The following is a 15,058-nucleotide window of genomic DNA, read 5'->3' on the forward strand; positions in this document are numbered from 1 at the left end:
CTGGTGGGAATGGCTTGTGTTCTCTTTCCTCTTGCTTATGGTTGTCATAAATCATTCACCCTCTGGACATTGCCAGTTAGGCAAACAAAAGACGACTTCTCGCCAGGCTTCCTTTCCATTTGGCTGGCTGGGTACCATGGCTTTCTGTGCCTGATTTTTTTTTTTTCTGAAGCCGTCTACTTGGCAGAGGGAAAGTACTGTTGGCAATTGGGTTATTACAATTATTTATTATTATTATTTTTCTCCAGCCTGATGGCCGCCATAATTAAAACGTTGTGAATATGATTGGAACTCCCTAGTGTTTGAATGACTTTGAAGAATCTGTAGAGGGTGTTTGCCCCATGGAGATTGCTCTTGTTATTATTTGGATATTCCAAAGAGGGGGATTCCCATCCAGTGTTAGGAGGAGAGAAAGGCAACTTGTGTGTGAATTGGTGTTGTAAGATTTTTGGCTCTGGAACTATTCCAGGAAAACAGGCTTTCTGGGCAGCAAGAAGGACTTATTGTACCGGTACGTCATAGATTTTCCATATAGATATATTCTATGTCTATCTGTTTTGAGGGTTTTTTAAAAAAAATATTCTTCAGTAAGTTTTTTTTTGGTTGGTCTTGGGGCTTGAACTCTGAGCCTGGATGCTGTCCCTGAGCTCTTCAGCTCAAGGTAATGCTCTACCACTTGAGCCATAGCACCACTTCCAGTTTGTTGGAGATAAAAATCTCATGGATTTTTTCTGCCTGGACTAGCTTTGAATCGAGATCCTCAAATCTCAGGCCTCCTCAGAAGCGAGGATGACAGGTGTGAGCCACCAGTGCCCGGCCAATAAGATCTTAAGGGCTTTCTTTCCGTGTGTCTGTGTGTGTGCATTTGTGCCAATACTGAGGCTTGAACTCAAGGCCTGATGCTTTTGCTAAAGTTCACTGAGTCTCTTATCTTGAATGAACTATCAGCAAGCAAGCTGGAAGTGGCCTGTGATTTACCATTTGAGCCCACAGCTCCCCTTTCAGTTTGCTGATAGTTCATTGGAAATAAGAGTCTCAGTGAATTTTCCTGCCCAAGCTGGCTTTGAACTGTGATCCTCAGATCTCAACAGCCTACGTAGCAAGGTATGAACCACCAGCGCGTGGCTTAAAGCTTTCTTCAATAAATCTTGTTAAATTTATCTTAAGGATTTCACAGTGTTTCAACCCTCTCCCCCCCCCCCTTTTTTTTTTGTTGGTCTTGGGGCTGGGCGCTGTCCCTCAGCTCTTCAGCTCAAAGCAAGCGCTCTACCACTTGAGCCACAGCACCACTTCTGGTTTTCTGGTGGTTCATTGGAGATCAGAGTCTCAAGGACTTTCCTACCCAGGCCGGCTTTGAACCGTGATCCTCAGATCTCAGCCCCCTGAGTAGCTAGGATGACAGGCGTGAGCCATGGGTGCCACGCACAATTGCCTTTTTTTTTTTTAACAGTTTCTAAGGACTATTCCAGAAGACTTATCTGGCACTTCCTGAGAAATTTTTGTTATAACGTGCTAGGTATTTTTTAAAATATTTTGAGCTTTATGTCATTTGCAAATAAAAATACATTTACCTTCTAAAATAATAATAATAATAATAATAAAAGACTGATCCCTTTCTGAGGTAGAACTCATTTTTTAAGGCCAATGTCATTTGGAATAAATTTCTTCAACTATTAGACATTTTAATAACATCTGCCCCAGAAGCAAAAAACATTGAGAACCTGAATTCTCTTTCTTTCCCTCGCTCCTTTCTTTCTTTTTTCTTTCTTTTCCTTCCTTCCTCCTTTCTCTTTCTTTCTTTCTCTCTTTCTCTTTCTCTCTTTCTTTCTTTCTTTCTTTCTTTCTTTCTTTCTTTCTTTCTTTCTTTCTTTCTTTCTCTTTCTTCCTTTTTTTTGGGGGGGAACCCTCCCAAGAAAGCATAAAGTCATTTGGCCAACATCTGGCTTGCTTTATTCATTTTCTTTTCTTCACTAGCTTTCTGTGACAGCTGCAATCCTTTTTTCTTCTTCCCCAGGGCAGGAGTCAGCCCCGGCCCTGACCATCCTCACATCTGCGCTTGATTTCACCTCTTAGAGGAGACACGGGAGGTTTCGGGGAGAGTCGGTCTGTGTGGTGCTGAAGCTCTCGATCCTCGTTTCATTCCAGGGGCCTCCAGGACCGGGAGGAGCGGCAGGAAATCCAGGCCGTGTGGGAAGCCAAGGAAATAAAGTAGGTCACATTCTTGACACCCCCAAACTGGACCATTTCCCCCCCACTCCCTCCTCAAGAGAGCTACATCGGTCTGCTGGCATTCGCCAGAACCCTTTCAACACAAAGACATAAAACACAGCTCAGCTGCCCCAGAGCCTGACTTAATTCTTCGAGAGTCAGCACCCTCCCAGGTCTAGGGTGGGGACCAGGATGAGCTCAGCCATTCCAGCTCAGCCTAATCTCATTTGCTGGGGTCCACCACACCCCATCTCCAGCCCAGGGATGTCCTGGAGTGGCCAGCTTCCTTCCTCTGCCCACTCATCTGCTCCTTCCCCCTGCCTCCTGGCCTGCCTCTTCATCTCCCTCCTTCCTTTTTTTTTCCTTCTATTTGTCAGTCGTGAGGCTTGAACTCTGGGCCTGGGCGCTGTCCCTCAGCTCTTCAGCTCAAGGTGAGCACTCTACCACGTGAGCCACAGCGCCACTTCCGGTTTTGTGGTGGTTCATTGGAGAGAAGAGTCTCACGGATGTTCCTGCCCAGGGCTGGCTTTGAACCGTGATCCTCAGATCTCAGCGTCCTGAGTAGCTAGGTTGACAGGCGTGAGCCACCAGCGTACAGCCACCAGCTGATATTCCTGAGGACCCTTTCTTGAACTTTCCTAGAAACCAGCATATTTTCCTCTTTTTTCCCCCCCTTCCCACCTAATTATAATTCATTGCCATCTTCTTTCCTATTATACATGTTGTCTGTTAGCGAGGACCATGTTTATTCTTCAAAGAAGCCTTTCTCTTCTGGGAGCTGGTGGCTCACGCCTGTCATCCTAGCTACTCAGGAGACTGAGATCTGAGGACCTCGGTTCAAAGCCAGCCCAGGCAGGAAAGTCCGTGAGACTCTTATCTCCAGTGAGCCACCAGAAAACCAGAAGTGGCGCTGTGGCTCAAGTGGTAGAGCACTAGCCTTGAGCTGAAGAGCTGAGGGACAGCGCCCAGGCCCAGAGTTCAAGCCCCATGACTGACAAGAAAACAAAAACAGAACAACAACAACAAAAACCAGAAGTAGATCCATGGCTGAATTGGTAGAGCACTAGCCGTGAGGAAAAAAGCTCCAGGACAGTGTCCAGGCCTAGAGTTCAAACCCTAGTATTGGCACAAACAAGAAATGAATTTTCCTTGGTTTTTTGTTTGTTTTTTGTTGGTCGTGGGGCTTGAACTCTGGGCCTGGGCGCTGTCCCTCAGCTCTTCAGCTCAAGGCAAGCACTCTACCACTTGAGCCACAACGCCACTTCTGGTTTTCTGGTGGTTCATTGGAGATAGGAATTTCACAGTCTTTCCTGCCCAGGGCTGGCTTTGAACCCTGATCCTCAGATCTCAGCCTCCTGAGTAGCTAGGATGACAGGTGGGAGCCACTGGCGTCCGGTTATGAATGTTCCTTTGTAAACCCGTATCCTACGAATGTCCCATGAAGCTGCTTTCTCCCAAAGCCCATGTGAGGTGGGTTTGTCATCGATGGGGACACATGCCCCCCGCCTCCCAGGCCATGATGAGCTTCCTGGTTGTCTGACTCACACTCGGCCTCAAAATGGACCAAGACACCTGCCATTTCTGCAACAGCGACGTCATGATGGCGCGCAGCCATGGTGCTGCGTGACTCCCGTAGGCACCGCCGAACGCTGCTGCTTTAGTGCCATCTTTCTGATGCCCACTGTTTGTGTTTGTGCAGGGAGAGCCTGGAGATAGCGGGAGGAGAGGCGCCGCCGGCTTCCCCGGCCCTCGAGGTGCTCAGGTGCGATCGCTGCTCTTTCTGGGTCTGGGAATCAATGCATAGATGCTACCTCAATATGGCGGGGTGATTGTGTGTGTGTCCTGAGACTTGAACTCAGGGCCTGGGTCCTACCCCCTGGATCTGTTTTTGCTCAAGTCTGGAGCTCTACCACTTGAGCCACGGCTCCAATTCTAAAGCTTTATGGGGGAGATCAGAGTCTCGCGGACTTTTCCTGCCCAGGCTGGCTTTGAACCGCGATCCTCAGATCTCAGCCTCCTGAGTAGCTAGGTTGACAGGCGTGAGCCACCGGCTGGGAGAAGGGTTTTTGCTTCTTCATGGACCCCAATCAAACCCAAACCCCTTGTTGTGTGTCTCCTTGTGAATAACCTGCCCCCGCTTCTGCTCCCAGTCCGTACTCCACGGTGTTTCTCACTTAGGATCTTTTTACAGGGTGACGATGGTCTTCCGGGTTATGGCCGTGTTGGCCGCAAAGGGGAGAAGGTAAGGCCCAGGTGCCGGCATCAACCTTGGGAAACTGAGTATTCCAGGTTTGGGGTGGATGATGAATGGGGCCCAGCCTCCTATCTTGGCTCCCTTAGGTCTCTTCAGGAATGGAGTCTGTGATTGGTCCATCCATAATTGTTTGCTTTCGCCATTAGCATAAGAGTTTACAGGGTTTCTCTTTGAACCAAATAATAACTTCAGGATACTCGCCTGTCATCCTAGCTACTCACTCAGGAGGCTGAGATCTGAGTATCGTGGTTCAAAGCCTGCCCGGGCAGGAAAGTCCATGAGACTCTTATCTCTAGTAAACCACTCAGAAAACCAGAAGGGGTGCTGAGGCTCAAGTGGTAGAGCCTTGAGCTGAAGAGCTGAGGGACAGCGCCCAGGCCCAGAGTTCAAGCCCCATGACTGACCCAAAATAAAAAGTCAGGGTGAATGTACCCAGTGACGCATGCGTAGGTTGATTTTTCTCTGCTGTCCATTGTAGGGGCAAGAGGGATTCCCTGGAGAAATCGGACTCAAGGTACCGTGAACTTCACTGCATTTAAAGAACGGTCAGTAATACCCTCTTGGAGAGTCAGGGGTCAGTGGCTCATGCCTGTCATCCTAGCTACTCAGGAGGCTGAGATCTGAGGATCACAGTTCAAGGCCAGCCCAAGTAGACAATTTAGAGAGAGACTCCCAGCAAAAAGCCAGAAATGGAGCTGTGGCTCAGGCAGAAGAGCTCCAGCATTGAGTGAAAAATCCAACTGAGCGAGGCCCTGAGTTCATAACACCACAGACCCCATGAGGTCGCTGATTTCAATAACCATTGTATTTTCATGCGTGTATCTAGGGTGAGATCGGGGATCCTGGTGATCTGGGAGAAACTGGACCCAAAGGAGCCCCAGGCAGAATGGTGAGCTGCTGCCCAGGTTCCCAAGAAGGGGGCCTCTCCAATCCCTGGAACTTCTAGAAACCTGCAAGATTATAAATGCAAAAGAGAAAAGAAAAGAAATGCCGGATGCTAGTGGCTCACACACCTGTCATCCTAGCTACTCAAGAGGCTGAGATCTGACTGAGGATCCGGGTTTAAAGCCAGCCCCGGGCAGGAAAGTCTGTGAAACTCTAATCTCTAATCATCTGCTTCACAATTAACCAGGAAAAAGTTGGGCTTGAGGCATAGCTCGGGTGTTAGATGCCAACCAAACAAGCCTCTGAGTGCAAGACTCCAGGTTCAAACCCTGGGACTGGCCAAAAACCAAAACAAAATTTGACCCAATCAAGTAGTATTTTTTTTTCTAGTCCTGGGACTTGAACTCAGGGCCGGCCTGGGCACTGTTTCTGACCTTCCTTTGCTCAAGGCAAGTGATCTATCACTTGAGCCACAGCGCCACTTCTACTTTTCTGGTGGTTCATTGGAGATAGGAGTCTCACAGACTTTCCTGCCTGGGCTGGCTTTGAACCACAGTCCTCAGATCTCAGACTCCTGAGTAGCTGGGATGACAGGCGTGAGTTACCAGCACCCAGCTCAATTTTTGTTTATGTGGTACTGAGGATTGAACCCAGGGCTTCATGCATGCTAGTCAAGCACTCTACCACTGAGCCACCTTCCTAGACCCCATCAAGTAGTATTTTAAAAAGAACATATATCTTAATACTAAGTGAATAAGAAAATTCACTAACATGTTAGCAAGGATTATTTGGAGAAGAGATACCTGGGAAATTCCCTCCCCCTCCTTTTCTGAGTGTGTGTGTGTGTGTGTGTGTGTGTGTGTGTGTGTGTGTGTGTGTGTGTGTGTGTGTGTGTGTGTGTGTACACGTACGTGTATGTGTGTACTTTTAAATCTCTCAATTCTGTAAAATGGAAGTAAAAGGTTCACTTGTGGGCTGGGAGTGTGGCTCAGTGGTAGAGTGCTCACCTAGTATGCATGAAGCCCTGGGTTCGATTCCTCAGTACCACATACACAGAAAAAGCCAGAAGTGGTGTTGTGACTCAAGTGGTAGAGTGCTAGCCTTGAGCAAAAGAAGCTCAAGGACAGTGCCCAGGCCCTGAGTTCAAGCCCCAGGACTGGAAGAAGAAAAAAAAAAAAAGGTTCCCTTTCCAGTCTTTGGTCTTTAAATATTTTAGAACTGAATTGAAAAGACACAGGCGCATTCAACTATGATTTTCTAATCAGTCACTCTTGCTTTGAGGTGTCTTCTGGATTTCCTGGGGAGCCGGGAATTCCCGGGGAGCCAGGACCTCCAGGACGAAAGGTAAGTGGACAAGTTACCCATCACCCCAAGTCCTCTTCCATTTCAAAAGTACAATAAACTATCCAGAAAAAGCCGGAAGTGGCACTGTGACTCAAGTGGTAGAGCACTAGCCTTGAGCCAAAGCAGCTCAGGAACAGCGCCCAGGCCCTGAGTTCAAGCCCCAGGACTGATTAAAAATAAATGTCAATGCAAGGCTGACTCTAGTAGCCTCCCGCATGTCATCCTAGCTACTCAGGAGGCTGAGATCTGAGGATTAGAGGTTCAAAGCCAGCCCGGGTAGGGAAGGCCTTGAGACTCTCATCTCCAATGAACCACCAGAAAAGTGGAAGTGGCGCTGTGGCTCAAGTGGTAGAACGCCAGGCTTGAGTAACAAAGCTCAGAGACAGCGCCCAGGCCCTGAGTTCAAGCCCAGGACTGGCCAAATAAAACCCCCAAAAACAAAGCTGCTAAGATCGGTCCCTTCCCATGACAGTGCTGGTCACCTTCCAGCTCCTACTGTGACTATGAGATCCTAAAACATTTGCTTGTCTCCTAGGGCGTGAAGGGAGCCCGGGGCTTACCCTCATTCTCTGTAAGTATTTCCTCTCTCCCACCCGAGACGCCGAACCCTCCATTTCCCCAATTGCTTTCTCGACGACGTGGTGACCCAGCTCCATTGGTGAATTCTCTTGTGTTTTGTTTTTGAACTGCAGACTTGTGACCTCATCCAGTACGTGCGGGACAGCAGCCGTAAGTACCTGCTATAGTACCCCACCGTGTGAGCTGCCACAGAAATGCCGACGCAGCAGACACCATCAGCCGCCCAGTGTGGGTTTTGTTTTGTTGTTTTGTTCTGGTTCTGGGGCTTGAACTCAGGGCCTGGGCTCCGTTTGAGCTTTTGTGGTCAATGCTAGTGTTGTACCACTTGAACCACTTCTGGCATTTTGCTGGTTAATTCAAAGGATTTCTGGAGTGCAAAACCAGCCTGAATAGAAAAATTGTGAGTTCATCTCCAACTAACCAGCAAAAAGCCAGACTAGAGGTGTGATCCAAGTGCTAGCCATGAGCAATGGGAAAATGGAAGGCTCTGATTTCAAGACCCAGCACTCCAGGCTGGGACTGTGGCTTAGTGGTAGAATACTTGGCCTAGCATGCAGGAAGCCCTGGCTCGATTCCTCAGTCCCACATCAACAGAAAAAAAATAATAAAACTATATTTTAAAGGCTGCATCGCTGGGCACCGGTGGCTCACACCTGTCATCCTAGCTACTCAGGAGGCTGAGATCTGAGGATCAGGATTCAAAACCAGCCCGGGGCCAGGAAAGGTCCTGAGACTCTTATCTCCAATGAACCACCAGAAAACCAGAAGTGGTTCTATGGCTCAAGTGGTAGAGTGCTTGCCTTGAACTGAAACGCTGAGGGACAGCGCCCAGGCCCAGAGTTCAAGACCCAACAACAAAAAGACAGTACCCGTGTACAGAAAAAAATCTATATACTAAATATATAGTTACTCTGAGGATACATGTATAAAGTGTGTACGAAACATAATTTTTTGTTGGTTGTGGGGCTTGAACTCTGGGCCTGGGTGCTGTCCTTCAGCTCAAGGCGAGCGTTCTACCACTTGAGCCACAGCGCCACTTCCAGTTTTCTGAGTGCCTTATTGGAGATCAGAGTCTCATGGTCTTTCCTGCCCAGGCTGGCTTTGAACCATGATCCTCAGATCTCAGCCTCCTGAGTAGCTAGGATGACAGGTGTGAGCCACCAATACCCAGAGGATGAACTTCATTTTAGACTTGGATCCCATTAACGGTGAATTTATGCCAAATTCTGAAAAAAATAATCTGAAACACTTGTAATGTCAGATAAGAGTTGCTTGGCCTGCATATGCACATAAATTGTGTGTGTGTGTGTACTGGTAGTCATAAGTGTGTACAGACAGAAAGTGTCTCTACTCAGGTAGAGACAGTCTGTCCTTGGCTGGCCTCAGGCTGCTGATGGGTCACTGTGTGCTGCAGCCCCTTCTTTTCTCACCCCCCTTAAAATCAAGGGGGTGTCTCAGTCAATTTCTGAGTGTCCCACCAAAGCATCTGGGGCAGCAGCCGTGATGTCTGTGCACAGTACAGCTCCGTTCATTCTCTTACCGAACAGTAACCCAATCTCCTCCGTTCTTTCTCCCCAGCTTGCAGACAGGGTAAGTCGTCTCTACTTCCGGCGTGTCTGGATGAAGTTCTGAGACTGTCACACGCGGGGACAGATGGGTTCCGGCCACCAAGGGGTAGAAACTTTCTCCGGGCTTCCTTTCCGGCACAGCGGCCTGCAACTTCTGGCACCCCCTGGGGTTTACCCAGTGATTTGTCCGAAGAGCCAGGAGGAGGCCATTTTAGTATCAGTCGTGTGTGTGTGTGCTGGTACTGGTGCTCTACCATCTGAACCACACCCCCCTGGCTGTATTGTTGAATGATTTACTGGAGAGAAGAGTCTCAGGGACTTTTCTGCCATGGCTGGCTTTGAACCATGATCCTCAGATCTCAGCCTCCTGAGTAGCTGGGATGCCAGGCGGGAGCCACCGGCGCCCAGCGTTTGTAGTTCTTATTAAGGTGCTGTGCAGAGTGGTTCTAAGTCAGGTGATGAGTGCATTTTGGGGGGGAAGGGCCATGTGACCCCTCCCTCCACCATGAAGCCAGCACGCCTCCCCTGTCTTTCAGGAGCACCCCGATGCCCGGTGCACCCCACCGACTTGGTGTTTGCCCTGGACCAGTCCCGCGAGGTGACGGCGCAGGAGTTTGAGCGGATGAAGGCCACGGTGGCCTCCCTGCTGCAGGACGTGCGGGTCCGCGAGCACGGGTGTCCCGCGGGCGCCCGCGTGGCCGTCCTTACCTACGGCTCCCACGCCCAGCACCGGGTCCGCCTCTCCGACAGCCACACGAAGCAGCAGCTGCTCCGAGAGATCGAGACGCTGCCGTTCGAGCCGGGCTCGGCCCAGAGGGAGCTGGGCCAGGCCATGAGGTTTATCTCCAGACACGTCTTCAAGCGGACGCTGCCCGGGGCTCACACGAGAAGGATCGCCGCCTTTTTCACCAGCGGTCCGTCGGCTGACGCCCAGATGATCACCACGGCCGCCATGGAATTCAGCGCCCTGGATATCGTCCCTGTGGTCATTGCCTTCCGCCCCGTTCCCTCTGTGAAGCGGGCCTTTGCGGTAAGAATGAAGGCTTATAGGAGGGTGGTTTGTCTTCCTTGATGGCGTCTGCAACCTAGAAACCTTGTGAGAATACACAGACACCGCATTTCCTTGCCTTCAAGTTCAGCTGGGTGCAGTAGTGCATACCTGTAATCCCAGCTACTTGGGTGAAGGTGTGGGGAGGGGATCTTGTCTCTAGGCCTGCCTGGGTGGAAAAGCCTGTGCCATTCTCTCTCAGTGGGAAGACACTGGGTGGCACCGGTCATCCTGGCTACACCAAAAAGCCTGAACTAGGCTGATGGTGGTTCAGGGAGAAAAAAACTGTTAGATGAGCTAGACGCCTATGGCTCACGCCCGTCATCCTAGCTACTCAGGAGGCTGAGATCTGAGGATCACAGTTCAAAGCCAGCCTGAGCAGCAAAGGCTGTGAGACTCTTTATCTCCAATGAACCACCAGAAAATGGGAAGTGGCACTGTGGCTCAAGTGGTAGAGCACCTGCCTTGAGCTGATGAGCTGAGGGACAGCACCCAGGCTCAGAGTTCAAGCCCCATGACCGGATCCCCCCCCCCCCAAGAATGACAGCTTTTTCTGGAATTATGATGATTATCGCTCAGCAGCTTGATGCTCGGTTTGCTGACGGGACTCTGGGAGATGCTGATGTGTTTGGCTCTGCTCTTGGAATTATGCAAATGAAGTGGACAGTGGGGTGGGGCTTAAGAGAAAATGCATGCGAATCAGGAAGGACAGGGCCAGGCTATGCAAATGACAGGGCTGTGACAAAGCCACAGCTTCAGAATTCTCTGATTATTTTCTTTCCTTGGTGTCGGTCGTGGGGCTTGAACTCTGGGCCTGGGCGCTGTCCCTCAGCTCTTCAGCTCAAGGCTAGCGCTCTACCACTTGAGCCACAGCGCCACTTCTGGTTTTCTGGTGGTTCATTGGAGATAAGAGTCTCATGGACTTTCCTGCCTGGGCTGGCTTTGAACCATGATCCTCAGATCCCAGCCTCCTGAGTAGCTAGGATGACAAGCGTGAGCCACTGACACCAGCCCTTCTGATTAACGCAGTTTCTCCGCGTGTAGCTGAAGGCCAGGATGTGTGCGCTCTTGGGGTGGTAGGTGCCTGGGATAGGAAGATGTTTGGGGGGCTGCTCCGGACCCACATGGGTCCCACTGGCCTGGGCACCAGCCAGGGCCATGCTCAGAGTATTCCCACTTCACAGATGAGCTAAACCAAAGCGGAAACCAGTCATCAGGCTGTGGGGAGAGCCAGGGTGCTCTTCACCCCCCCCCACCACCCCCCTCCCCGCCATCTCAGGGTTGTGCAGTAGAAGAGGGAGGGTCTCACGTGCATACCCTTCACTGTCCCTCCCTCTGCCCACAGATGGATGACACGGGTGCGTTCCGGGTGGTCGTGGTCCCCTCGGGAGAGGACGCCGGGCCGGCCTTGGCGGCGCTGCAGCGCTGCACTGTCTGCTATGGTGAGTCCCACGATCATCGTACCTTTTTTGTGGGTCGTGGGGCCTGAACTCCGGGCCTGGGCGCTGTCCCTCAGCTCTTCAGCTCAAGGCGAGCGCTCTACCACTTGAGCCACAGCGCCACTTCCGGTTTTCTGGTGGTTCATTGGAGAAGAGTCTCACTGATTTTCCTGCCCGGGCTGGCTTTGAACCGCGATCGCCAGATCTCAGCCTTCTGAGTAGCTAGGATGACAGGTGTGAGCCACCGGCGCCCGGCGTTTCCTTGGCCTTTGGAGGGTCCTCCCAGGGTTCTGGCCACACCCCACCCCACTACAGCAACCCCCACACATAGGGCCTCGCCCAGCCCAGCCCTGTGGGTCTCTTCCCTGGAGGGCGGTGGGAGGGCACATTCCACATGTCTCTGTAATCTCATTTCCAGGAAAGTTTCATGGTTTTTAGGAAAAAAAGGAATATGGAGCCTGTATCTGCCAAGTGTTTCGTGCTATAAAATATTTTATAGGTGTTTTTCTCGGGTTAGTGTTCACAGCTCACAAAGAAATGGTATCCTATATTATTCTATTAAAGTGATGCATAATTATGCACTTATAAGATCGACATACTGTATTAATATAACTAGCAAATTAATATGTAACACGGCTTGATATAATACCCTAATTATATTAGGATATAAGCTGTATTACATAATGTTAAATATATGAACATATTTTAATTATGTGTACATATATGTATATACCTATGTGTATATATGTATATATATGCATATAGTTGTGTATATGTATACATATGTATATGCTTATAAGTGTATATATGTATATGCATGTATCTGTGTGTGTATACATATATACTCATACACACAAGCTAACGTGGTAGTAGTAGTAGGAAGTCATGCATTTCTCATGGAAGGACGTCGTCCGAGATCCCCGGGGTTACGCGTGCGCACGGCTGCACGGTGATCTGTGTGCTTTGGGCGTGCTGGCGCTGGGAAATGCCCGTCCTCCGCCTATGCTTCCTAGTGATTGCCAAGATGGCAGGGAAAGCCGCTGAGATGATGGGGGACGCCCGAGTTGCAGAAGTCGGCTTTGCCATGGGCGGGAGCTGCGTGGAGAGGTGGATGGTGGCGAGGAGGAGGAGGCTGGGAAAGCTGTTGCCCCCCCAGCTCCTGTCCCCGCGTTCACATAAACCCTGCCCGCCCTCCTTTACAGTGGACTTGATGAGGAGCAGGAATTAAGAGAAGTCAAGAACTCACTTGCCAGGTGCCGTGGCTCACGCCTGTCATCCCAGCTACTCAGGAGGCTGAGATTTGAGGATCATGGTTCAAAGCCAGCCCGGGCAGGAAAGTCCGTGAAACCATTACCTCCGATAAACCACTAGAAAACCAGAAGTGGCGCTGTGGTTCAAGAGGTAGAGCGCTCGCCTTGAGCACAGAAGCTCAGGGACAGCGGCCCAGGCCATGAGTTCAAGCCCAGGGGGTGTGTGGTATGTAATTGGGGGTTCAAGGCTGGAGGAAGCCCCCACAAGGCTGCTGCTCACATGCTCAGGGCTCACGAGGAATGGAGGGGCTCCTGTTCTTGGCAGATTTCCAGGGCGGCCCGAGCCTCAGCCGTCTCCCTCTCCTACGCCACGCCCACCTCGCGGGTCACCAGCTGCAGCTCCCCACGAGGTCCACACAGCTTCATGGCGTAGGCCGCCCAGTCAGAACTCCCATGTCCATGGCTGTGGCTGAGTGCCGGTTCCATTTCTTGGCTTAAGGAAGATAGTTTGGTTGTTGTTTCCAGCAATTAAGACACAAAACAGAAGCGAGGGAGTGGACAGCCTGCTGTGACCGATTTTCACGAGGGGCTCTGCAGTCAGGATCAAGATGGGGGAGTCGTGAAAATCTTCGTACGTTTCAGATCAAAGTCTTAATTTAGCACCATATGGCGGTGTCTGGTTGAATGTCTGCATTTGTGTTCTTCCTTCTAATTGCTCTGTGTTTTTGTGCCAGTTCTGGGGCTTGAACTCAGGGCCTGGGCACTGTCCCTGAGCTGCTTTTTTTGCCCAAGGCTAGCACTCTCCCACTTGAGCCACAGCGCCACTTCTGGCTTTTTCTGTGTATGTGGTACTGAGGAATCGAACCCAGGGCTTCATGCATGCTGGGTGAGCACTCTACCACGGAGCCACCTTCCCAGCCCGCATTCTTTTGTTAAACGAGTTGGACCTGCTTATTAGAAAAGATGACCTCACATGCTAGGGAAGCCATGAATATGCATCAGTTCTCATCACTGGCTTTTAACTAAAGTGTCTTGCTCTTTCATCTAATGAGCATTATGGAGATTTTTTTTTTTAAAGATGAGCTGTAGCTTTGCCTTTACAGTGAGGTGAAGGCTTTACATCAAAATCGAAAGATGAACCGGCATTGCACTCTGCCGCTGTCAGCAGATGAATCGTTCGTAAGATGACAGAAGTGCAGTGATGAGCGGCATTGCTTTAATCAACAGATCAAAACACTTTCGCACCACCATGCAGTTGTCTGTCTCTTGCACTCACCAAGCCTGGAGTGGGTGGCTCACGCCTGTCACCCTAGCTACTCAGGAGGCTGAGCTCTGAGGATCCAGGTTCAAAGCCAGCCCACATAGGAGAAGTCACTGAGACTCATGCTTTCAATTAGCCACCAAAAAAACAGAAGTGGATCTGCGGCTCAAGTGGGTAGAGTGCTGCTAGCTCTGAGCATAAAAGTTCAGGGACAGTGCTCAGGCCCTGAGTTCAAGCCCCAGGATGGACACATGGACACACACACACCACCACAAACTTGCTGCAAACCAGGCTCAGGGAAATCCTGTCATTTCCTAATGGTGGCCCCTGACCATCTTTCCGTGTCTTCCTGCGTGGTAACCCTGCCCACTTGGTTCACAGATGTGTGCCAGCCCGAGGCTTCCTGTGAGCCGGCCCGTCCACCCCCGGAGCCGGCCTACATGGACGCAGCTTTCCTGCTGGACGCCTCCCGCAACGCCGGAGCAGCTGAATTCGCAGACCTCCGCCACCTCGTGGGGTCGCTGTTGGATCATTTCGACATCACCCCGCATCCCCAGACTTCCACCACGGGAGATCGGGTGGCGCTGCTGAGCCACGCGCCCCCCGACTTCCTGCCCCACACCCCGAGGAGCCCCGTGCGGACTGAGTTTAATCTCACCACCTACAGCAGTCGGCGGCTCATGAAGAGACACGTGCAGCAATCCGTGCGGCAGCTCCACGGGCAGGCGGCGGTGGGCCACGCCCTCGCGTGGGCCGTGGACCAGGTGTTTCTCAGCGTGCCCAACCCCCGAAGAAACAAGGTGATCTTCGTGATCTCGGCCGGGGAGACGAGCTACGTGGACGGGGACACGTTGCAGAGAGAGGCGCTGAGAGCCAAGTGTCACGGGTACGCCGTGTTTGTGCTGTCCTTCGGCCCCGCGTGGAATGACAAGGAACTGGAAGAGCTGGCCAGCCAGCCTTTGGACCAGCACCTGATCCAACTCGGTCGAATTCACAAACCTGACTACGCATACAGCGTGAAGTTTGTGAAGTCTTTTGTCAACTCAATCAGACGTAAGTCCTGAAATCTCATTTTTTGGGGGGGTCAGTTGTGGGGCTTGAACTCTGTGCCTGGGCGCTGTCCCTCAGCTCTTCAGCTCAAGGCCAGCGCTCTACCACTTGAGCCACAGCGCCACTTCTGGTTTTCTGGTGGTTCATTAGAGATAAGAGTATCATGGGACTT

The 15,058-nt window shown here is 51.0% G+C and overlaps 1 protein-coding gene across 1 annotated transcript in view; it reads left to right on the top strand.

The window, feature by feature from the left end:
• Col6a6 (collagen type VI alpha 6 chain) overlaps positions 1-15,058 on the top strand; it is a 56,895-nt gene that overhangs the window by 37,840 nt on the left and 3,997 nt on the right. The window contains exons 23-34 of the mRNA XM_070005293.1: positions 2,146-2,208; positions 3,908-3,970; positions 4,400-4,450; positions 4,941-4,976; positions 5,289-5,351; positions 6,629-6,691; positions 7,227-7,262; positions 7,384-7,420; positions 8,849-8,860; positions 9,375-9,868; positions 11,232-11,328; positions 14,218-14,889. Coding sequence (XP_069861394.1) covers positions 2,146-2,208; positions 3,908-3,970; positions 4,400-4,450; positions 4,941-4,976; positions 5,289-5,351; positions 6,629-6,691; positions 7,227-7,262; positions 7,384-7,420; positions 8,849-8,860; positions 9,375-9,868; positions 11,232-11,328; positions 14,218-14,889 — 1,687 coding nt within the window. The remainder of the gene's footprint in view (positions 1-2,145; positions 2,209-3,907; positions 3,971-4,399; positions 4,451-4,940; positions 4,977-5,288; positions 5,352-6,628; positions 6,692-7,226; positions 7,263-7,383; positions 7,421-8,848; positions 8,861-9,374; positions 9,869-11,231; positions 11,329-14,217; positions 14,890-15,058) is intronic.

This window comes from Dipodomys merriami, unplaced genomic scaffold (genome assembly GCF_024711535.1).
Source record: "Dipodomys merriami isolate MVZ:Mamm:240054 unplaced genomic scaffold, mDipMer1.0.p SCAF_68, whole genome shotgun sequence".
NCBI classification, from domain to species: Eukaryota; Metazoa; Chordata; class Mammalia; order Rodentia; family Heteromyidae; genus Dipodomys; species Dipodomys merriami.